This window comes from Mytilus galloprovincialis, chromosome 11 (assembly GCF_965363235.1).
Source record: "Mytilus galloprovincialis chromosome 11, xbMytGall1.hap1.1, whole genome shotgun sequence".
NCBI classification, from domain to species: Eukaryota; Metazoa; Mollusca; class Bivalvia; order Mytilida; family Mytilidae; genus Mytilus; species Mytilus galloprovincialis.
The window spans coordinates 20544873-20570418 of NC_134848.1; the positions used below are offsets into that span (position 1 = coordinate 20544873).

The 25546-nt window shown below is 31.3% G+C and overlaps 1 protein-coding gene across 2 annotated transcripts in view; it reads left to right on the top strand.

The window, feature by feature from the left end:
* LOC143051848 (atrial natriuretic peptide receptor 1-like) overlaps nucleotides 1-25546 on the top strand; it is a 375823-nt gene that overhangs the window by 69863 nt on the left and 280414 nt on the right. The window contains exon 1 of one of the 2 annotated variants that reach the window (XM_076224833.1): nucleotides 15562-17483. The exons of the other annotated variant lie outside the window; for it this stretch is intronic. Within the exon in view, the coding sequence (XP_076080948.1) occupies nucleotides 16805-17483 (679 nt within the window). The 5' untranslated portion in view covers nucleotides 15562-16804. Of the gene's footprint in view, nucleotides 1-15561; nucleotides 17484-25546 lie in introns of those variants that run through there. 2 annotated transcript variants of the gene reach the window in all.

Here is a 25546-nt window from a genome sequence, read left to right on the forward strand (position 1 = left end):
ATGTACGAATGCAAGCTAAAGAAAGATTTTGAAAAAAAAAAGAAAATGCGGGTGTCTGGTATTCGATTAGTCCTCAGATAGCATGTATTCTATTCATAAATGAAAACAACATATTAATTAATATGGTGAAATTTTCCAATCGCCATTTGATGTTTAGGCCCCGTTAATCCAGGTTTTGACAATAACTTTATTTTCTCTACCTAAAATTAATTATTCGCCAATGAATCTCTGTTTTATAACAATTGAGAGGCAGGAAAACTAGAACCCCAGACAGTTAAATTGTTTCGTATACAACATTAAAACATATTTTATTCCACCTTTATGAGCACTCAATTGCAAACTTCGACGAATGACATTGAATTCAGATATTTATTTTACTTTCGCCATTAAGCTCTATAGAAAATTATACAAAAGATTTTTTCATCAAGTGCTATACAGAAATAAATAAAGGAGAATACTTATTTACGTGTATAGTTGACTTGTAGTTAGATCTACTTTATGAATTGATTTCAATGATATAACTAATTGGTCTTTAGTTAAATCTTCAGGAAACAGCGGATGGCGCGTCTCACTTTGGTTTTCGTGTTAAGAAGCAGAATGCCTCTCTCATTCAAGTGCGTGTTTGCTATATTAATTTGAAATACAGAATACCGCATTTTCAGACTGAGATCAGAATATGTAATTATAAACAAATTTTATGTATAATAAAAGTTAATTTGATTGTCAGCGATGCTCATTAGTAGGAAAATAACGATAAAAGAAGAATATATACAAATCATAATACGCAATTTGTCTGTTTTGCGTACTTTCATGTAGTACTTGTTTTGCATTAATTGGTCTTTAGTTTTACCATTTATACGTAACTACGTCTCCTAATTGAATTCTATTTCATAGAGCAGTGGTTGTTTTGCCATCTAATTAATATTTTGTATAGAGAGCACCCCTCTATGGTTTTATGTAAAAAATCGACTGGTCTTCTACCATTATCAGCAGTGTGTTGAAAAACTATGATCAATGATAAGTGAAATGTTCAAATTTTAATGGAAAGTGGAAATAAATATTATATTTCTCAAAAGCACAAACACATATTTCAAATAATAAATAATGGTTTATTGATTTGAATATTGGAATTAAAGCGTATCATTCAATTTAAAAAGATTGATGGTCAGATTAAACATTTTAAACATAATGTGCACTCTCTCTATAGGTTTGTTCGAAATCAAATATTTATTTGTTTTGTTATAATGGGCGAAGTAAAATGGGGTGTGATATGATAAAACAAATATATAGCACATTGAGTGTTGTACTAACACTGTTCTAAATGGTATGTACTAGATTCTATAGTATCTGATGTAGATTTCTTGTAATGGTAGCTGACAAAATTGACACACGGCTGCCATATCCTATTTGCAATTCTTTACTTTTGAAGTTTTGTTTTATGTATGTCTTTTTGTTCAATTTTGTTTTTTTCTAAGAACTTGTTTGGTGTAAAATTGCTTAACATATGTTCCCTTAAGGTTGATGAAACCACTAAACAATTACGGACAATGGCGAGTTTCGTAAAATATTTCAGTGAGAATAAGGGACTAATAGATTTCTACTAATTTAAAAGTTAATAGTTAAATTACTTATACTGTATTGTATTCAACAAATGTTTGTTTCCAAATCATTAATAAATTGCCAACAAATGTTTATATATAATGCACGAAGCCAATTGATGAATTCTGAGATATTATCAATAATTACACTTAAATGTATCAACTTTTTTGAAGCTTTTATTTCGAAAATATTTAAGAGAGAAATCGTATCATTGCCATTAAAATTATAATTATACCCAAAATCAATTTAAAGGTAGAAAATATAAATGGCATTATTCTAATGATGATTTTGTCTTTTAGCTACAATAATCATACACAATTAACTCATATTTCAGCCATCTTATCTAATATGAATATTATTTGATGATGTTTAAGGTAAAGATAATTATTAGCATCTGAATTAATACTTTGGTTTTTCTGTTGTCGATACTCAAATAACCAAAAGTTACTTATATTTACCATTTGTATAAAGTCATATTGATTTTGAAAGGTAGGATTGAAAATGAACTAGCTATGTGTACACCCATAACTATGCATTTTGGGCGACACAATATAACAGTTTTTTTTTATTCCAATGTGTTATTTGATTATTTCTTACACATGATATTTGTGACATAGAGTTATTTTAAAATTCTTATATATTTTATTTTAGACAAAGTGTATCAATTCTTACTGATGATATTTGTGACACAGTATATCAATTCTTACACATTGTATTTGTGACATAGTGTATGAATACTTACACATGGTATTTGTGACATAGTGTATCGATTCTTACAGATGATATTTGTGACATAGTGTATCAATTCTTACAGATGATATTTGTGACATAGTATATCAATTCTTACGCATGGTATTTATGACATAGTGTATCATTCTTACAGATGGTATTGGTGACATAGTGTATCAAGTTTTATTAATAGTATTTGTGACATAGTGAATCAATTCTTATAGATGGTATTTTTGACAAAGTGTATCAATTATTACGTATGGTATTTATGAAATAGTGTATCAATTCCTACAAACGGTATATGTGATATAGTGTATCATTTCTTGATTTTTTTTTACTTGATCCCAATATTCAAATTAATGTATACATAACTACCTTGTAATGTGAAAAACACGTGTAAAATGGCAAACACTGTTATTAAATTTTTATTAAAAAATATAACATCAAGGGTATCTTAAATCGCCGTGTACATTAATTCAAAGCATCATGACTTTGAATTATCTGTGACACAATTTCGTTCATTTTAATAATTTTTACTAATAATAAAGATGAAAAAGATTTGAAAACAATCGTCAAACATTTGAAACAGATAAACAAACTTCATCATTATTTTCAATTGTAGTGTTCATCTCTATCAAATATCTTCATTGTGTATCTTTTCTATGTGCCCTTCATTTAGATACTATATTAACTATCAACAATTAACATGTCAATGGTACTTTTATACGCATTGTACACCACTACAAATTATTATAAATCAGAATTGTCTGTAACATAGGTTTTTGATTCAAATATAACATTCTGTATAACTAAATAAAAATGGCGTAGAATGTGATGATTCTGTCAGAAAGTAAATTTGATCAGCGTCATATTGATTTGCTTTCATCTCCTGTCTCGTCTAGGAATACATGTATGACATTTGACACTAGTCATTGCTATAAGACAAAATAAATCGAAAGAGAAAATATAAGATTGTTATTTCGTTTTATTGATTTGAGGGAACTGACAAATAAGAAGAATATCTGGTTATGTGATAGCATGGAATATACCAAGTAAAGTACAAATAATGTAAACACTTTAATCACGATACCACGAAAAGTATCAACACGCTCTTGTCACTGAGCAAATAATAAATCGTGACAGAAAATAGAGGCTTGTTATAGATATAGGAAGATGTGGCCTGATATGAGTGCCAATGAGAAAACTGTCCATCCAAGTCACAATTATAAAAGTTTACCATTACAGGTCAAGGTGCAGTTTTCAACACGGAGCCTTCACACCGAACAACAAGCTATAAAGGACCCCAAAAAATACTAGTGAGAATTTGCTTATTAAATATACACATCTTGAACATAACATCCCTCTCTCTGATTTCATTATGTAGATTTTGGTAGATAATTCGTCTGATAAAATAAATCAGCGGGAGCCTCGGTTTGATATCGTGTTCCGGTACTGTCGATGCATGCTAAATTAGTTTATTTACATATATTGACACTGATTGATAAAACATGTCAGAACTTTTATATTACACCTGGATAAAAGAAGTATATGTTTATAACAATAAAAAAACATAACGACTTAAATTAAACCGTGTTCTTCACAGTTTCAATATGTATATATAATGTACGATTATATTACTACTGCGAGATATTTGGGTTTATTTCAACTTAATATTAAAGTCATAAGAAACCTCAAATCAAAAAAAATTAATGCATATGTTTTTTCATAACTCATAGTTTTCTATATAAAACTTATGTACATATACTTTTTTCTGAAGAAAATTCTTTGATTTATTCATATTTAGAAGAAGTTTACTTTATTTTGATTGCTTCTTCCAGGAAGCAATTAATTCCCCGACATATATTCCGTATGCAAAGTGAACTCAGTGTGACCCATCTCGTAAAAATCCGGTGACCACAATACGCATGGGTGTCCTTAAAATAAACTATTATCTGAATTTACATGTTAAACACGTTCTGAATTCCCATGCTTTTTTGTTGATTTTTTGTCGATTGTTGACAAACAGGTGACAATCGTTAAACTTCGGCTTCAAAACACGAACTTTAATTACCTGCCATATTTTCATAACAACACTGACCGATTGAAAAAAAAATTGACGATTGTACGAAATTTACACGAAAAAAATGATAAATTCGTGCACAGAAGACAAAGTTTATGATGTTTGTATGCATTGGTGTAAGAATTGGAAGAACATTATTTTTCACCGGTCACTCGTTTCTTATGACTTTAACTTTATATATAAGTAATGCAAAGTTCAAAAAACCATGGAAGTATTTATATAATTCTTCCATGATAAAACAAGCTAAACATTGTAGAACTGAGTAAACACTGGGCTCATTCATTCAGACTTATAATCATGCAATAATCTAGTGAACTGCATTGTACATGTGTATATCTCGGTACGGCTTTTGAATTCAAAATGACACGATGAAGTGTCTCAATGGCGGTGGAACGTATTTCTTATCTTCTATTTAAATGAATTATATTCTTTGTTTACTTAACATTGTGTTGTTTTTCTCTTGTAACAAACACGGGATCGGACGAGCAAACAGACTGGGAAACCTTATATAATGTCTCTATCGTTTCAATGGAAATACTTTGTGCACTTTATTGTTTGTTAGTTGTCTCAGGAGCATATCTATCATAATTTTGCCTTAATCATTTCATATAATCACAATTTTAATCAGGAAATTATCCTTGGTTTCATACTTTGAACCCAAATTGACTTTTCCATCAATTTATCTAACAAGCCTTTCTTTCGATTATTACTTTACAAATAGATTCCGAAGTTTGCTTTGATGTTTTTCTTTGAGTTAATCAACCTTTATAAAAGGCTTCATAATGACCATATTGTTTCCGCGCTACAAGACATATACGCAATATTTGTTTTTTTGTTCCGAGCCACAAGACATCTTTGTAATATTTGTTTTCAAAACCTAAGAGGCCTGCTAAAATACAAGCGAAATAACCTTTATAAGTGCAACTAAGTTTGTAAAATTTAATGTAGATTTTTCGCAAACAATAAAAATTAACCAACTTATTTTTGATTAAGGTAAACTTGATACGTTTCAAGTTCAAGTTTACCTTATATGCGATACGTTTAGAAAGAAAAACCGAACCTAAAATTTTATCGGAATTATCGGCTGTGACTCTATTGTTCATTGTTTATGATATAATTGCCAACGGAACAACTATCATAATGAACCGCCAGAGAATACAGGACGTACGTGCATGCACATTTTCAAGTTTTTCATAAGAGTTCGACCAACCATTTTGTTCTTAAAATGTCCTGTACCAAGTCAGGAATTTGAATATGGCAGATAACAACTATAGTACAATTCTGTGTGTGTTGGTGTTTGTTTTTGTTGCACTTCAGTGTCCTGTTCTTTTGCTGTTCTCTTGTGGCTGATGTGTTTCCTTCATTTGTAACTCGGATTTGTTCTTTCTCAATCGATGTACGACTTTTGAACACCAATATACAACTGTTGCCTTTAAAGAAGTTTCATCCTTCCTCTTGATAATTCACAACTAATTACATGTATGAAAAAAAACTACAATGTATTATTTATACGGTCTCATAGGGGGTCACAACGTGACGGCGTTAAACCAATCACAACGTGATATTTTACCCACGGTGCGATATAATATATTATCAACCCAATATATATCTGAAAACATCTATTTGTTATTTGAATAAAAGAAATTACAAGTCATTGCTGTATTTATCAAACCTCGAATACGCCTATCGCTCGACATGCTAAACTTGCAAAACTGCACTCATTAAAAACAAAAACTTTACGTCCTATCAATCAAAATGGTTTGAAGCATCTCAGAGCACCTGTCCTTGTCTCGTTTATGTATTCTTGAATATTAGCACTTTTGAATTTTGAATTCTTTAAATCTAAGTAAAAAAAATATATATTTAAAATTAACAAAACCCTGCTTTTTAACACTTACAATTCGAAAAAAGTTCAAACAGCTGATGTAATACTTAAGTACTGAACTGGGTTTTTCTGCGTCCAATCTCATTTTATACGCAATAGTCAAGGAATAACGCCAAGCATTTGCGTAAATTAAAGCACGTTTTCATCAGGGTGATAAGGAGTTAAAAATATACAAGTGTGGTGAAATATTTTAAGTGGAAATCTATCAAAAATAAACACATAAACTTAAAAAAAATGAGAAAGATATACGAAATGAAATCTCTTCGATGCTGTCAGCGAATGTCGTATTTTAACGACGATTGCTAACTGTTTTCTAAAATGTCAACTTGTTTTAATATTCGTCTGTATGTATGTTATATAATTTTCATGTGGTGATTGACATATACAAATATATTTTGTCGTAATTATATTCTGAGCTAAAATCGGATGAAACTATGGATATAATAACGGTGTTTGGCTATTCCTCAATATTTCCGAAGAATTAATGTGGTTTTCATAATGATTAATATCAGTTCTTGCAGATTCATAAATGCAATATATAATTGTATGTTACAGAAATAATTTTATGGTCGTATTGGTTTTGACCGTTGTTTTTCTTCTTTCGATCAGAACATTGCTTTTCTCTTTTGGTCGGGAAAAATCTAATGCCACTAGAAGACAGTTTGGGAAAAGGGCCGGAGTTTTGCCTTACAGTAGACCGTTCACAATTGTCGGCAATGTGCTTTCATGTGTACAGATAGAGAGTCACTTTCCTTTCTCCTAAGTTACTCGCGTCTGGTATACTATATGATAGTATGGTCGGTTGTGGCAAATTTCACTTACACTTATCATTTGATTGTACGCCCACTTTACGATATAATATGATTTGATTCATTATTCTCATTATTAAACCCACAATTCCTAATTGACGCACTCTATTCATGCGGCAGTAATGCATGGCGGAAAGAACTAGTCCCAGTGATTAATTTTCTCTTCTCCTAACAAATACCTGCATGTGGTCAGTAATTCGAACAAAAAACATATTTTCGCCGATCTAAGTTTGTCAGATAGCAACCATGCGCAGTGATGTATATTCCTGTTTTTATCATCATTGGCCTTGTGTCGTTTCCGACTCGTTGTTACATCATTTTATATAGGATTGCTTAAAAATTGAGATGATGGATTAAACATGGAGAAAAATTAAAACAAACAAAACTGCAGCTATATGGAGAAATGAAACTCGATCTGTTATAAAGCATGGTCTGTTTACATAGTTAGTCGTTTCCATGCCTTGTATTTAATAATGAAGAGGCATAAAAACTGGTATAATATTGCTTTAAGTGATTTACACAGCAAATTAATTGTGTTTGATCTGCAGATTAAATTTGTTAGATGCAAATTAATATTGGGGATCTACAGAAGGGGGTCGGTAAGAAAACACAAACAATGATAATATCAATATTCAATTTAAAGATATGGTTTTAGTTAAAGGAATTTTTCAACAGAAGCAAAACGGAAAGCCTGTAATTGCTGTCTCTGTACAATACTTCAAATTAGTGAAGCTACCGGCAATATAAAAATTAAGTTATCAAAACAATTGAGTTATTTAACCACCTGTAAAATGTAGAGTCACAGCAACCACGAAAATAATGACATCATCAACTAAAACGTCCAAATCGGCGTTTTGCATTTGCGCCGATCTGCATTTCATTTGCGCCGATTTTTTCTTTCATTTGCGCCTTTTTTTTTCTTCATTTGCGCTTATTTTTTACAGGTAAATTACAGGTAAATTACAAGTGAATAGATATAAAAGGATGTTTAAGTGCCAATGAGACAACTTTCCATCCAAGTCATGTTATTTTTCATTTATCATTTTGACCTCTTCCGTTAGCTAGTTGAACAGAGGAGAGGGGTGGTGGAAGTAGGCATACTAGAATGAAAAAATGAAATCGGCGCAAATGAAAGAATGAAAATTTAAAAAATCGGCGCAAATGTCATACGCCCGTCCAAATAAAGTGGCTAACCTTAGTGCAACACAATTAATTTCAGGTGGCGCTCAGAACATGATCCAATTCATTTCCACGATGAGGAAAATGTTTATGACAGTCAGTTTGTTTGAGCTTTTTAAGCTTTGTTTTTAATCGAGCGTCATAAGTGAGTCATTGCATTGTAGACGAAACGTGTCTCTAACAAACAAAACAAAAACTGGTGCATGTATCTGCATCGATTTTATTGATCGTACATGTAGGCTAGATTTCTGTTTTTTTTTCTCACTTTGTGAGGAGCGTTTTCGTATGATTTCTAAACATATAGGGTCTTGCTATGTTGAACAGTGGCGATCATGGGTTCACATGTCGCAACACTCAATTTGAAGTATATCAAATGAGAAAAATGAGAATGTTTTGACCTCTAGGTTTTATATGAGTTACCTTTAGGTTTTATCTGCGCCTTTTTGTTGATGTACTAATAACGTATACTCTACTCTTCACGCCCTTTTCTTATTGTCAGCAAGCATTGTCTTTCAAAATTATACATCTTTGAATATCCCCCTATTTTTTTTGGTCAGATGAAATGTCTAGACCGAAGTTACCAAAATACATATAATATCCAATCAAATTAATTCTAACAAAAGTTGTATTTATTAATATATGTCCAATGAATTTCACGCTAACAACTTACAACAATACTTACATATATTTGTGAGACTTATTCTGACGTCAAAGTCAATTTATTTTCGTAAGCTGTCATGGCAGTATGATATATTTAGTGCACTTATCTTCTGCTAGGCTATGAGCAATCAACCGTGTCGAATACATATTTATTTCAATAAGGGGTCAGCTTAGAAAGCTTTTATTGATATTCATTAACAATGGAATACTATAATGACAACGACTATATCTAATTGCATACACAATTGCTTGGAATATTCATTTCAGTGTTTATCATTCAGATGTGATAATATCCTATAAGTAAGTAGGAACAGTTGTTTAGAGGGAAGGATGCAACGCTTTCAAAACGTGGTATCCTGCACATGTTCTATGGATGTATGTTCTAATTTTTGACCCTCTATCAGTGTTTGTTGTAGATTGCTGACCCTGTCTTGTTTGTATAGTTTATTGCCTCGTAATGCATAGGGCTGTTTATTTTTTTTCTCGTTTTTGTAAGGTTACATTTTTTATCTCTTGATGTGTTTTGAGGCCTAATTTGACAAGTTTAAACTTACCTGATACCGATAATCGCCTGAGTGTACACCTGGTGATGCCTATCATGAAACTCCTTCCCTGTCGACGTACCTACTCGGTCTCTGTGGAGTTTTTCTTTTTCTTAATATGTTAACTTATGTGTCACGTGTTGCGAGGCCTTATTCTGACTTGTTCACCTGGTGATGCTCCTTTCCTGTCGACGGACCTGCTCGGTCTCTGTGGAGTTTTCCTGTTCTTATGTTAACTTATGTGTCACGTGTTTCGAGGCCTTATTCTGACTTGTTCACCTGGTGATGCTCCTTCCCTGTCGACGGACCTGCTCGGTCTCTGTGGAGTTTTCCTGTTCTTATGTTAACTTATGTGTCACGTATTTCGAGGCCTTATTCTGACTTGTTCACCTGGTGATGCTCCTTTCCTGTCGACGGACCTGCTCGGTCTCTGTGGAGTTTTCCTGTTCTTATGTTAACTTATGTGTCACGTGTTTCGAGGCCTTATTCTGACTTGTTCACCTGGTGATGCTCCTTCCCTGTCGACGGACCTGCTCGGTCTCTGTGGAGTTTCCTGTTTTTATGTTGACTTATGTATCACGTGTTTCGAGGCCTTATTCTGACTTGTTCACCTGGTGATGTTCCTTCCCTGTCGATGGACCTGCTCGGTCTCTGTGGAGTTTTCCTGTTCTAATGTTAATTTATGTGTCACGTGTTTCGAGGCCTTATTCTGACTTGTTCACATGGTGATGCATACCATGAGACTCCTTCCCTTTCGACGGACCTGCTCGGTCTCTGTGGAGTTCATGCGATTCCTCCCTTATTTTCGGGGTATTTTGTCGTAGTAGGTTCGTTTGTTCTTAATACGTTTATGACATTAGAACATCGACAAGTTACTGTTAACTCTTATTCACAGAGACTATCAACATTAATTACAGCAGTATCAATATATCGTGAAAGTTAATCGTGAAAGTTTATTCCCACCGTTTTAACATTTCTGACTGTCTGTTGCAATCCTTAAACATTTCATGAATGGCTTTTTTATTAATGTAAGGCTGATACAAAGTTTGTATTTAACAATCTACTCTAAAAGCAAAATGATTTATCACATGGATTGAACAGTAAACATGACGAAAGTTCGTTTGGCGCTAGAATTCATGATGATTATGTAGCAAAGACCTTTTGCAATTTGCACAACGTCCAGTTTTCAATATTTAATACATATTCAAATCTGAAACAAATTAACAATATAAAGCATCGACTACTCATCATAGGTGGAGTTCTATCTTAAATATGTTGTTCGATTTTAATTTTCTTGAGAAACAATTAACTTGTTTCAGATGGAATTGATTTTCTTTTATTTCCCAATCAAAATAAGGGGGGTTAAATAGTTATCAAAAGTACCAGGATTATAATTCAGTACGCCAGACGCGCGTTTCGTCTACATAAGACTCACCAGTGACGCTCATATCAAAATATTTATAAAGCCAAACAAGTACAAAGTTGAAGAGCATTGAGGATCAAAAATTAAATATTGAGTTTCAAAAGAATTATTATAGTTTTCTTCAATTTATTTAATACAAAACATATCTGTCTGTTCATTGAAATTATCAGTCAAAACTTAACGAATGTCTAATTAAATCAGTTTATTGTATATCTCGAAGAATCGACACAGTTTAATGTTAGATGATTTCTAATTAAAATCAGATGCACAGTGAGCTAACACAATTAACTATTTTAGTAGCCATATTTATGTAATTATGCCCTGATTATATTTTCCTGCTCCGTAATTGTAATGTAATTAGTTAGCTCTTGAGGAAAATCACTGGTAATGATATAGATATAACCAATCCAAGGAGCGTGATCAATGATATAAAAATGAAAATAGATTAGAGGAATTTCCCTCTCCACCCTTTATGAATAGATATGATTGGATGAGAACCGTCAGCAATGATAATAAAATGAAAATAGATTAGGAGGGAAGTCCCTCTCCACCCTTTATGAATGGATATGATTGAATTTTGAATAACGAGAAATAGGGTAGTAATCTTCTATGTTGTTGATTTAATAAACTTGGTGATAGATAATTAAAGAAAGATTTAAATAACCAGCTGTCTGAAGACATCACATTTTATTCCTAATTGCAGTATTATTTTTTTTATGTTTATTTTGGAAGAGAGGACGTCGATGCGACAATCAGAACACAGAAATCGAAGAAAAACTGACACTATAATAAATAAATGAAACATAAAAGACCAAACAAGTGTCCAATTAAATTAGGAAATGAGATCAAGTGCTCTTTAATGGACCCGAATTTAACCTATAAAACAGAAAATGAGAGCATATGCTCATCAAGAGCAAGAAATTCAACAAAAAAAGACATGACGTTCTCGTCAAGCGCGAGCTGTTCTAATAGTTTCGGAATGAACGGACTCACAGACCGAAAAACATCATATCCCTCAACTATCATATGTGGGGCGTATTTATAACCAAACGGTGTGTAGAACTAAGCGTATAAATAGCGTTAGCATTAAAGAAAAAGATAACCATCAACAAGTAGAAGAAAGTAAATCGGCTAAGACGTGGAGAATTTCAAAGATGATTTAACTCCTGAGCTGACTACGTAAAAATGTAGCAATGTTTATAAACAAGCATGATGTTTCCACACTGTCATGCATCCATTGATACTTAATATATATTGATTGCCAATATTAAGGAGGTAGTGTGCTCAATCGCTACGAAAAAGGATGGCTTCTAGCCGTTGAGAGAAACATTTTCAATCCATCAGAAAATTGCATTCTCGAAATTGATACACAATCCTAGTAACTCTTTTAAGAATTTGATAAGCAATTGACGGAATGGGTTTTCATCCTTGAGAAGATTAGGTTCTAATAACATAAAACATAGAATAAAGAATAACTATGTATTTAGCAGATAGTTTAATAGAACATGTCAAGTGTAAGAGTAAATACCATTAAAGATAAAAAGATCGTCCTTTCTTTAAATAACCGATGATTTTTTAAACCTCTTAGCTAGTGAACTATTTCAAAGGAGAAAAGGTTCTTAAGCTCTGTGTTTAGTTAATTGGATAACATCTGAATGATGCTTTCGCAAATTATTTTTTAGTACACCTGTATATAGATATTATTTTGTTTTTACAATCGTAAACTCGGTTTGGCTTTACATATTACAATTTTTGAAGATGGTAATTTGCAATCAACATACAGAAATAGGGCTTGTTTAATAAGAAAAAAATATGAATAGAAGAATCGGTAGATAATAATGATGTGTTATGTTTTGAGTAAGCTTGTCAACTAAAAGACAAAACTGACAATGTCTGGTGTGTGCCTCGTTGAAAACAAAGAGTTATGTATTTCCTGTACGCTTTTCTTAAACTGTCAGTGATGAAGTGACTATGTGAACAAATGTATTTCTTGAAATGTTTGATTCATATCCTTTCCATCGTCATACAATCTATTTTACTACAAGCTGATTTTAACGTCATTTACGCATTCTATGGGCAAATTGGGTTCCTGCATCTTTGCACTGAATAGGTCATTACTTCCGTTGACATTATTTTCAAGCATTTCTGTATTCATTTCAACCTTCATCAATAAGATAATTTCATCATCTGTCAAAATTGTATCGCGATATTGAAATTATCCTATTTAAGATAGTCATTCCTTTTGCTAAAAGTGCTATCGTAGATTGTATGTTACACAAACGCACACATGACATTATATAACATCAGTTCACTAAAGTGAAAGGACAATATTTTAAATCCAGCGTAAAAGCATACCTAAATAAATATACTCGAACATCGTGAATATATAACACACATTGATTTTTTTTATGATTTAAAAGTCATGAATGATCATGAAAATATTCATTTAAGTTAAAAAAAAACTTATTCTGAATTAATTTATTGCCTTTTTCACAGTTATAATTGCTATACATGTCAAAAACGTAAGAAATGAAAAAGCCATGTTCAAGCACTAGAATTTCATTCAACTGTGTAAATAGCATACAATATTGATAAACTCGATCAATGAAAATAAATAGTCTATAGAACGATATTTTACCATTTCATAACTGTTTATGTATAGAATATAGAAGAGGTATACATAGATTTACATTATCAATGACCTCTCTAACAGTACCAATATAATTGGTTGATTATTGACATGTGATTAATTATTCATTCAGAACTATACAGTAGTTTTAGCTACTATTTCCTTTGTTATATTTGCCTTATAAATATTTTACTACGCGCTGTATCTCTTACTCAATACCAATTGGATTCTCTCCCAAAGAGTTTTTTCGTTTGTTTTCCTCATTTTCATTCATTGACAACTAACGTAAGAATTATACCATGTAATGAGTTCCCGTAACAACATGACACACATCACTGGAGTGTCAATCAACTATGATAAATGTAAACTAATAAGATTCCATTATCATATTAGTAAAACGAATCTTTGCCTCGATTTGAAATAAATTGAGATAAAGTTTTATGGAATATAAAAAAAGGAAAAAGTCGTATACCACTGTTCAACAGTCTTTAAACGATTTAACGGAACAAATCCGGGTCACAAACCAAAACCGAGGGACACATTTTTTTGTCCACAAAGAAAGCTCTCCAAAAATAAGTGAAAGTCATAGGAAATTGACAATGATCTTCATAATTGAGCTATTATTACTTTGCCTTATCTTCAAAGCAATTCCAGATTCCAAATAAAGTGAATTTGATATGCTTTAAAAGAAAAGAAAACATTGACGTCACATGCGAATGAAATGAAAAAGGAAAAACAAAACGGTCACCGACCCGTCTTAACTGTCATAAATAGATATATATAACTAATTACTCATGTACATGTTACACTGCAGGTAAAACGTAGATACTTAGCTATAAATACCCGTGTTTAATACTGTGATGATACAGAAATAACGGATGGAATCTGATTATTATTTAGCCAATCGATCATTCCAAGACATCCGGAAGTCAGACCTCATTCTACTTTGTCTTCACATGACCATGTTTCCGAACACGGTTATAACAAATCTTTAATACTGTTATAATAAAATACGAATCATTAAACGTTTCATCGATGTGATAAAATTGACAAGTGCCCAATTGATGGAGTTTGAAAAGACAAGTGTTTAGATGATACTGATTTTATAGAGGTTTTTTTTTTTAACTTTTGACATTGTAAATTTGTTATTTAATCGATGTTATATTAAGCTAATTCATCAGACCAGAATAATCCTTGTTAAACATACCTATAAGCATATAATCGTGAGAGGTGTACGTTTCAATCATGAATATTGATCCAAACTGAATTATTTTGATATACAGTAAAAGTGTACAATTTCCATTACGATTTACGATAGTCGTAGATATACAACATATACATTATTTATAACAGTTTACTGGAAATACATAAATTGTATCTGGAGACATGAAAAACTAAACGTTTACTGGATATTGATAATTATATCGAACATTCAATTAAATGGATTCTTAAACGCTAATTTAGGTATGTGTCTTTGCAGATAGCTTTCATATTTCTTTCAAGATTGTTAGCGGCAACTATTTTTTATAACGCACTTAATAAGAAAAGGAAAAAAACGATAAAAGGGTATATTCAAAAGTATATATAAACCATTTAGTTAAAGTGGGTAATTTTAGTTGTTTTTATTTAATAGATTGAAGTCAAGACACGTGGTTTTAATATTGCAACTGCATCCGCGGCATGTGCAGTTATATCAGAATAGAAAACAAAGCATAAATGATTGTATCTTAATTATCAATTATCTATATTTCTTCATAGATGTTGGCAAAGAATACATACATGCATCATTTAACTGAATACTAATTGGAAACAAAATAACTAACATTATTGAAAAAAACGAAATTCAATTTAGATAGTTTTGTTTAAATTACCAAAGCTTATCTTCTAATCACAATTACTTATTGATAAATTATTTCTGATATGAAAACTACAAGGGTAATATTACTAAACTAAAAACACATATGCTTACCTGGAACTAAACTTATTTCTTTGTAAAAATGTATAAAGTTGAAATGTATTTCCTATTAGAACAAATACGAAACTAATTTATTCGAAAAAAAACTAAATGATGTGACTAAAAAAGGCTGACTGATTTCAATTGAATATATATCAAAACAGATACCAACTCGATTTACCTGAAGTGAACAAAAATGGAATATATAAGATTGGAAATTAATTTCTCTGGAAATAAAGGCGTTGCTAACGGACCTGGAGTGAACAGGTGATATTATTGTGTTAGGATTAACTTTATGATTAAGACAAGTCGTAGACATAAGCACTCTCCAAGCATTGACTTGGATGGCCAATCGATAGTTATCTTAAGAGGAAAGTCAAATCTCTAAACAGTCTTTAACAAGCTTAAACATCATATTTTGCAACTAAAATGAGTTTTTGATTTACAATTTAATGTGAATTGAATGTAATGCTCGAATAAGGATGAAATTCTTCTGTTCTAATGAAATTTGCCGAAAAAGAGATTGGAAAAATTTAACGGCATAGTGTATTTGTAGAAGAAAGCATTAAATAGTGATTTAGATAGTGTTGCTTATAACGACAAAAGCATATGCGTGAGAAATTGAAATTTCAAAATTGGAAGAAAAAAAAAAACACATAACAAATGGATTTGTTGATATTGAGGAGAGACTTGGAGGAATTCGACATAATGAGTTTTACCTTAAATTGATTCCGTTTACGACATCGTACAAAATTTATTGTAAAATTTAATACACCACGTGCATATATTATAGATCGGTCTAATACAAATCGCTCTTCTTTGCATGTTGATATTTAAACTTGCGCGCATGCGATATCTAACACTATATAATACTTGTTAGGAATGAATTGAGAATTTGATGTGAAATTGACAAAGTGAAATAGGATTGAATTGCGTTAAATGATTAAGTGGTTTGGATTATGATGTTCTGATGATAATATGATGAAGTTTAAATCGATTTGGAGGTAATGCTACTTGAGTTTTGATACAGATTTCTATATAAACATGTAATTATGTTATCACTCATCATTGTTTAAGTGTCAAGGAAAAAATAATATAATTAAAGGAAATTGCAGAATAATTGAAGTATTAAAATGGAATATGCATTGTATTAGCTCAAAACGTCACCAGGAAAACTATTGATAGGAAAATAATTTCCGAAATAAACCGACTGAATTGGCTGATTTGATTTTGTGGAATTGGTTTGTGAAAGCATATCATAAATGCATATTTCAGAAACATTCAACGATTTTTAAGTCTTTTGGTTGGATTAAGAATGTACCTCACAATGGAAACAAATATGTGGCCTTTTATTTTCAATATTTTACTCATTGCTCAACTTGTAGAATCTGAGTCTGTCCTGGCAAAGATTGCAACCATACTGCCATCAGACGAGAAAAGACTATTTGCAATCTCAAAAATAAGTATTGCAATCGATATTGCACAATTAAAAATAAAAACCTATAATTTCGGAGACCGAAATATTACGTTTAATGTCAGCTATGCCGACTCGCAATGTTCCGATTCTCATGGTATGAACCACGCAATCGACATGTACATGAAGAAAATGGTTGATGTATTCTTTGGTCCAAACTGTGATTATTCCGTAGCACCAGTTGCAAGACAGGTAACGTTTTGGAATTTACCGTTAATATCTGGTGGTGCCATGGCGCGAAGTTTCATGAAGAAAAATGCGGATTTCCCTCTTTTAACACGTGCTGGGCCTACTAACTTCAACAAATTATCAAATTTTATTGTGGATATGTTTGCATTCATGAGATGGAAAGCTGGATATATAATTTATGATAGAAATGAACAAAAGGGTGTTTTAGAGGAGTTTTGTAATCTCTTTGCGACGTCGTTGCATTATGAAACCAAATATGACTACTATAAAATGGAAGATGTTTTGAACGAAAGAAAAATATTAGTGGAAAAAATTGGAATAAATAATGGAGGTAGGTACAGTTTTTTTTTCATCTGTTATTAAGGAGATATCATGGTGTTACTCCTTGTTTGAAAATACCATTGAAAATGTGATATTGAAAAGGCGATATCTAATTATAGAACACGGAGGCTTTTGCACGTTTAGACGCTTTATATATAGATAATTTAAGAATGTGTGTTTGTAGTGTCAGTTGTAAAATACACCGTAAATATTAATCGCAAAATATAAATCCAATTATGTTTATCTTCAAAATTAGACAGTTTTAAGTAGCATTTTAAACGCGGTATAAAATCTGGCTTTCGTCTTGTCTACATATCAAATAATTGTTCTGTTGGCCTATAAATTCAAATATATTTTCAGTTGATATTTTTTATAATTAAGATCCGACCTAACTATATTTTTTACACGATTTAGCCACCAGTGGAACAGAAACTGCTTACACGTACCGTCTCGGGTATTACATGTTTATATTGAAATATGTCGCTCGTTCTTAGGTGCACTTCGGTGTTTTTGTTGTTTCGTTGTTTTCCTATTATGGTTGACGTGGTTCCCTCGGTTTTAGTTTGTAACCTGGAATTTGTTTTCTCTCAATCGATTTATGATTTTTGAACAGCGGTATACTACTGTTGTCTTTATTTTATGTAAAGTTTCATGAAGGTGTTCGGTCTGCTGCTAATTCAGCCCAGATTTATGGTTGAATATTCAATTTCTTGTTAACTCAAAAACCTATGAGATACCTCATTTAAATTATTATTTTCATCTGGATTTTATTTTTGTCTCCTTTTATCAAAGTTGGTTCGGTACATTCTTCTTGTCCGTCACAGTTAAACAATTTAATCCAATTAATAAACATATAAAATAGGCTTTATAATGTATGTTAAGTTGACAGATTTTATATTGTTAAAGTACAACATCTGTTGATACTTAGTTGACAATATTTGACATTCTGTAAATCGGTTTCCTCAGTCTGTTTCACACTGATATTATCATGATAATTGCAATCTCTTTGTCCAGCATAATGTATTGCCCCTAAAAGTATTACAGTCGAACCTGTATATAAAGGGCACCTTCGGGACTAGATAGAAATAAGGTTCTGAATGCACAGAAATATGACTACTACATGGTCACAAAAACAGGCTGAACTGAGAAAACAGTTAAACAGCGGTAAACTAATGTTTCATTTATGTATGCTCTTTATAGCAATACTGTATGTACATCTTAAAAAACGTCTAGTTTTATATTAAAGAAAAAAATGTACAGTTAGGTATTGGTGATCTTCAAGTATCTAAATTGGTACACGCTTAAACTTGATTACTGCATGAAATGCATTTGTAATCTCTAATAAAAGAAATCAGTTATGAGGAACGTCATGTGAATTGAGAGTTTCAACTTGTGACGATTTTACTATACATGAATTTTTATACTAGTTTCAGCTTTTGACGATTTCACTACATATGAATATACTAGTTTGCCCTTTAACATTTGTCAGAATGATCAATACCATATACTCTAACTAAACTCTTGTTGTTATTACAGACCGGAAAATGTCAAATCATTTTAATAATACTTTCAAAATTATTGAAATTAGAATATACGCAAAATTTCAACGTTTGCAATATGATTTACAGTGATTGTGTATTTATATATACAGCTGCAAATTGCTTTAGAGGCAAATCATATAATATTACAACATCGCTTTTCATGTCAAGGGCGAATTAAATATGTCATACTTGAACCTTTGCATTAAATTTTAACAAACATTTTAAAATTTAAATCAAAATGAAGGATCAAAGTTAAAGAAAAGAAAATGAATCAGCAGCTATGACACCAGCCATTAACTTTTATGCTTGTGTGGGAATTAGTTTGGAGCAGTTCTTTTTTTATTTTTTTATTCTTCACTTCGGTTATCTATGGTCTGGAAAGGTAGTGAACCAATATTTAGTTTCTTTCCATTAAAATCTAGTTTGCTGGGAGGGTTATAAATCAGTTTTGTTTCTAAAAAATGTTACGAGAAAGAAAAAAAAAGATAAATGGTCGAAGCTTAAGTATTAAATGATTTGATACCCTTGCCTTAAAAAAATGCCCAAAACAACAATTTCACGCCTTATGAAACGTTATTTAACAACCTGACGAAAACACTTACAATCTGTGCGGTTTATTGATATTTTTTTTATATTCTAAAGTACATATGATATATAACCTAGACCCAATTTCGAAACCTTTGGGACGCTATAGAAGAAAACATTGAGGATATCTCATAGTTTACACGACTCAACTAAAAGTCTACATCTATCTCAAGCTTTGGTCACCAAGGAATATAACTTGTAGCTATATAAGACATCTTAACTAAAAGGAATAGAAAATGTTTCAGACATTTAATCAAAGGTCGTAGATAATTGTGTTCTAAACACACATTTATTCAATGGAGAACAAACTCCCTTAAACATATAATGGTAAGGACGAAGGATAAAAATGTAATGTATAAGTTGACAAAAAATATGAGACCCTTGATAGTTTTATCAATCCGTAAAAACTCGAAAAAGGAGTTATTATTTTACATCTCTAAAATGTACAGTTATACTTTTTTTTAAATGAGAATACCCTACGGTTGATTATATCATATACCTGTTTACGCATGACTGTTTGTAATCATTATATGTAACATGCACGTCATGGGCAGATAATTGGTTTAATCAAGTGTGCGTATTCGTATACCTTCTCCTCTTTCAAAAAGTATTATTGTCTGTAACGATCACATAAAAACAATGAAACCATTCGATTATAATACAAATGATCAATATACAAACAATAAGCACGATCTGAAATATGAACAGTTGTATGTTTCAACATCTGTACTTTGATTTAATGTTATACAAAATATTTATTTGAAAAAAATTGTCAAACTTGACCTTCAAAGTAGATTCATGATGTATAAATTTGTTAACTACACCTTAATCCTATTGTAGATGCTAAGTCGACTTATATAGGCTGTTGTGTTTTAAATATTTAAATGTATACAGTCCTATATGAAGTAGTTATCAAAGGTACAAGGCTTATAATTTGATACGCCAGACGCGCGTTTCGTCTACATAAGACTCATCAGTGACGCTCAGGTCGAAATAGTTAAAAGCCAAACAAGTATAAAGTTGAAGAGCATTTAGGACCAAAAATTAAAAAAAGTTGTGCCAAATACGGCTAAGGCAATCTATGCCTGGGATAACAAAATTCTTAGTATTTCAAATATTTCATACTTTTGCAAACAGTTTATTTATAAAAATTACCATACAATCATATTCATGTTAACACCTAAGTGCTGAATAATGAGCTGGTGATACCCTTTGGACGAAACGTCCACCAGCAATGGCAGCGACCCAATGGTGTAAATAGTTGTTAAAGGTACCAGGCTTATAATTTCATACGCCAGACGAGTACATTGTTTTTAAATACTATCGTTTTTGTCAATACAACGAAACAATAAATAAATGACACACAAGTTGGAGGTTTAGCTATAGATATACAACATAGGACGATCATGATACAGAAGTAACTCGGACAAAGATCGAGATATAAGTAAATCAATATACATGTATATAAGTCAACCTTGTAAATCTTTTTATTTATGAGAATATAGGTTTGGAAATGTATAATTATCTGAAAAGTAACTTCACTTGAAATAAACCTTTCACGAACACAAGATTACTCTCCGGTTCCACTTTTTATATTTTTTAGTGTGTTTTCTGTGATGTTCCTTATAGATTTGTCATGCTCTCTGGACAAAAACAAGTACAAACAATTATAACATTATAAAACATAATTTATGGAATTCTTATCATTCATAAATACCCATTCTGAAATCAAAATCTTCTGTACCATTCAGAACATTTCGAATGAAACTAATATCTGCTCACCTTAATACGAAGCATAACACATCAAGAAATTATTAAGGACAATATTAAGAATTGTTTTAAATTTTATGTTTCCATAACTGATGGCTGGCTGGCAATATAAAAAATATTATGATGTGTATTTGCTAGCTCAATTTATTTCATAATAATGATTCTGATGATAAAATGGCGTCCAACCGTATATACTAGCAGTTAAAATGTGTTATTCCTTTTATGTTTGTAATCTTTCTTCCTGGTAGGCGGCTAGTTTGGAAAAATGTTGCATGATCCAGAAAATAATGAAACGAAATAAAAAAAAAAAACTGTTTTTTTTTCTTTTTCTATAGATTGTTAGTGTGTTGATTTTTCTATGTAATATAGTTGATATTTCTTTTAAATTTTATAAAAGAATATCTAATTACGAAATTGTATCCATGATCTTTATCAAATGTGCACTTCTAGTGTTCACGGAATTAAAAACAAACAAACTAACATTGGATAATTTTTTTTCCAGAATATACCCATTAAGAAATCATACTTTTTCCAGGTGGGACTTGTTGTGCAACCAATTCGTACATCATAACAGTCTTTAGTCAGTAATTAAGAACTCTGAACATAAAATTGTAAACAGGTTTCTGAATCAAAGAATCGTGAAATTAAATAAACATTTAACATTGTAATCATTGTTCAAAAAATACAGCCATTAAGAAACAAACATAATCCTAAATGGGGTTTCTTGTTCTACAATTGCACATCAAAACAAAACTTAAAAGCATGCAAAAAATATTGTGAAAAACATGAAAATGTGTGGCATCTTTGGTAGATGTTGTAGAAAACTTGCATAACGTAAAAGCAAGAAAAAGTAAAATCAAGTATAATGTGTGTCTATCTAGTGCATGATATTGTCAGAAAACGTTCACTCAATAAGATGTTTAATGTCGATTGATCTCAGTGTTTGAAAAGCATGATGTACCTTTCACTCGGATAGCATCTGAATGTACCTTTTCTTTCTATTTGAGAACCAAAGAATTTCAATGCTAAATATAACTTCTACAATATATAAGATAAAAGTCCGAGTTAGCCATTTCTATCAATATTTTTAATCAAGTAATTCAAAAAAGAGTTCCATAATCTATCAATCTTTTTAGCTTAATTTGTTCCCTAAATTATGCTCTTCTGATTAAATTTCAAATTTCTGTGGTTTTTTTTTAATTACAACTATAATAATAATTTTGTCTGACACTGAAAAAGTGTTATATTTTATGGTGGAGATGGTCTGATCAATTTTTTAAACCAGCTTACGGAACAGACTCATGGCAAGTTAAATCTTGACATACCTCATAGCATCTTCGCTAGCCACGGGTTACGATCCACTCCACCCTTAGCGGATTAAGATATACTTTGGATCTACGAGGTAATGAGTTTCATTGGTTGCAGTCGTAACTGACTGCATCCACGCAAAATGCGCCAATAACATGATCACATGTAAATGTAGAAAATGTAGGTAAACAATTGTCATGTGCTGATTGTGCTACAAGTCGTTACCCACAAAACATACGACGATATTTAGTGACAGTTGAAATGTTCTTAATCAACTAATAGAAGTTCCTGTGTATGTTTCTTGTACACATGTTAGAATGTCAACGTATATTTTCGTTTCCTGCTTCATCAAGTTTGTAAACTCTAGACGCTACCGTGTTTTTACTTCCCCACTGAAAAGAGTTATGAGCGCAACAATTGGTCAAGAATAATGCATTTGGATTGGGCGTAAATTCAAAATGGCAAAATCAAAAGCTCAAACACATCAAACGAATGGACAATAATTGTCATATTCCTGACTTGGCACAGGCATTGTCTTGAGTAGAAGATTATGGATTAAACCTGGTTTTATGGCTACATTTATCTGAACCTCTCACTTGTATGACAGTCGTTTTAACTAATTTGATATCCTCCATTGAGTCGACCCGAATAATTGACATGTCAGTGGTTATATTCTGCCAATCTTTGATTGCTTCATTGTCATGGAAATTTGCATTGAATCAACAATAAAACTAATTTTTGTCATTAGATTAAACCCAAACCGATGACGTAATAATGTTCTTTTCAGTTTTATGCTTGTGCAATAAGATTACCGAATTTATTTAGATACTGAAACAAGCAATTGTGATTTTTTTATCAATTATTGAAGTCTTTCATTTATAACACTAATGCTGGATGTTAAGTATCAATATTTACAAACTTAACTAACAATACGAATTACTAACAAATATAATAACCAACCATGAACACTTTCATTTAAACCTTTTAAATATAATTAATAAAGTAAAATTGATGAAATTACTAAATAACAGAACGCATTAATTCAAAATTTCAATTGAATTATTACATCGCCAGCTTCCGTGTAACTACTATAACATGTATAATTTGTAAGAGCATAACATGTGCAAACAGCAGGCATGCATTCTTTTCTTTATTTCCTCTATTAAAAGATTTAATAAACAACTATATGCAAACATATTAAAAAAAATAACAAAAGAATAAAATCAAATATTACTAATCTCATTAGTAGATAAATATTTCCTGCAAGATGTAAACTAGATTTAGAATAACAGCATCTGGTTTGATTTAAGTATCTCATATGACTATATGTAATAATTTCGTAATCGTTTCTTTTTTACAAAATAAATATAATAAGAGTTATTGCCATCCTTCGTGCATTATTTATCTGCAAAAATAAAATGTTATAAGAAATTGACATGTTAACAGACAGAAGTACAATTTATCACACAGCTTTAATTGTTTTTGCAGTCATGGTTTTCATGTGCATTAATGTAATCCAATTTACTATGTTACTTTCATGTAGGTCTAAGTAATCGACTGGTGTGTGCTTGTTAATTATTTGTTAAAATTAACATCTGAAATTCGCGCTATAAAGTCCAGCGACAAGTAGTACAAACATATTTTGCACGATAGCATGTTTATTTGATAAAGAGTACCTGAGTATACGCTTCCGGTTTTTGTGGAGCTCAATTGTTAGTTTTGCTGAGCCCTTTTGTCCTTTCCTTCCGTTTTTGACTTGTTCATGATGATGACTGTTTTATTCGACGTGTGGCTTTAATTGGCCATTTTATGAAACTTTTCTTTCTTATTTTAGTGCACGAATATCTATTATTTGTTGGCGTCGAGTTATAACCTCTATTTCGTAACGTTAATGCATAGATAGTTATTATTTTTGATTGCAGGATACCGGAGTGCACGTGTGATTTGAATAAATAGGCGACCAGTGTCTGTATTAATAACCTTTGAACTTACAATTATTGTTCTAAGTAAAGAAAACTATTTCTGTGTTTTCAATCAGAAAACTATAACTACACCAATCAAGGTTATTGCTGTGTTATATGCTTTATAATTAATTCTTGGGTATGTAGTCGAACCCACCGACCCTGACGTACTTATAAATTCACCTGTCTTCCATATCTCACGCCACGTAAAACTTGTTTACATTTGTATACCTCGTATAAAAAATGTGATAATCTGATAAAAAATCTGTCACATGTTGGCAATTTAAAATATTTTCACTAAATTTTGTTCTGGGTTTTAAATGTGTTTCTATTATTCAAAGCTACTTGAAACCATATTACATATTCAATAATTTAAATATCAAACATCTGTTAACAGAAATCAAGTGAAGATTTACTACTTTTTCTCTGGTACACCGCGTTTTAAAATACCATTGATAGTTCATTAAGGATAAAATCAATAAAGCGTACAGGTAACAATTCTGTTTTTTTCTTATATATATTAAACTTTTTCCATTTTAGGTCACACAATGTGGTCAAAAGGCTGTATCGTTCTAGCTATGTATAACGTGTTCTATATCATGAAAATGTACATAAATCAGTTCTTTGGTTTTCACGTTTGATTTTTTTTACATTTTGTCATATATGAGGCCCTTGCGAGATTGTTATGTAATATATGGTTGTTTATTTATTATTGAAGGTCGTATAGGATCCTATAGTTGCTAACATCTACGCCGTTAAGTCGGCGGTGCGTAGACCATTTTAACTGTACTATATGATAAAACATTTGGTGAAACATATACATTGCGTGAAAAGATATCATTGATTATAGATTAAACATTTTTAGCCTGTTTTATTCAAGCTACAAAACTGTAGCTGTGTTACGAATA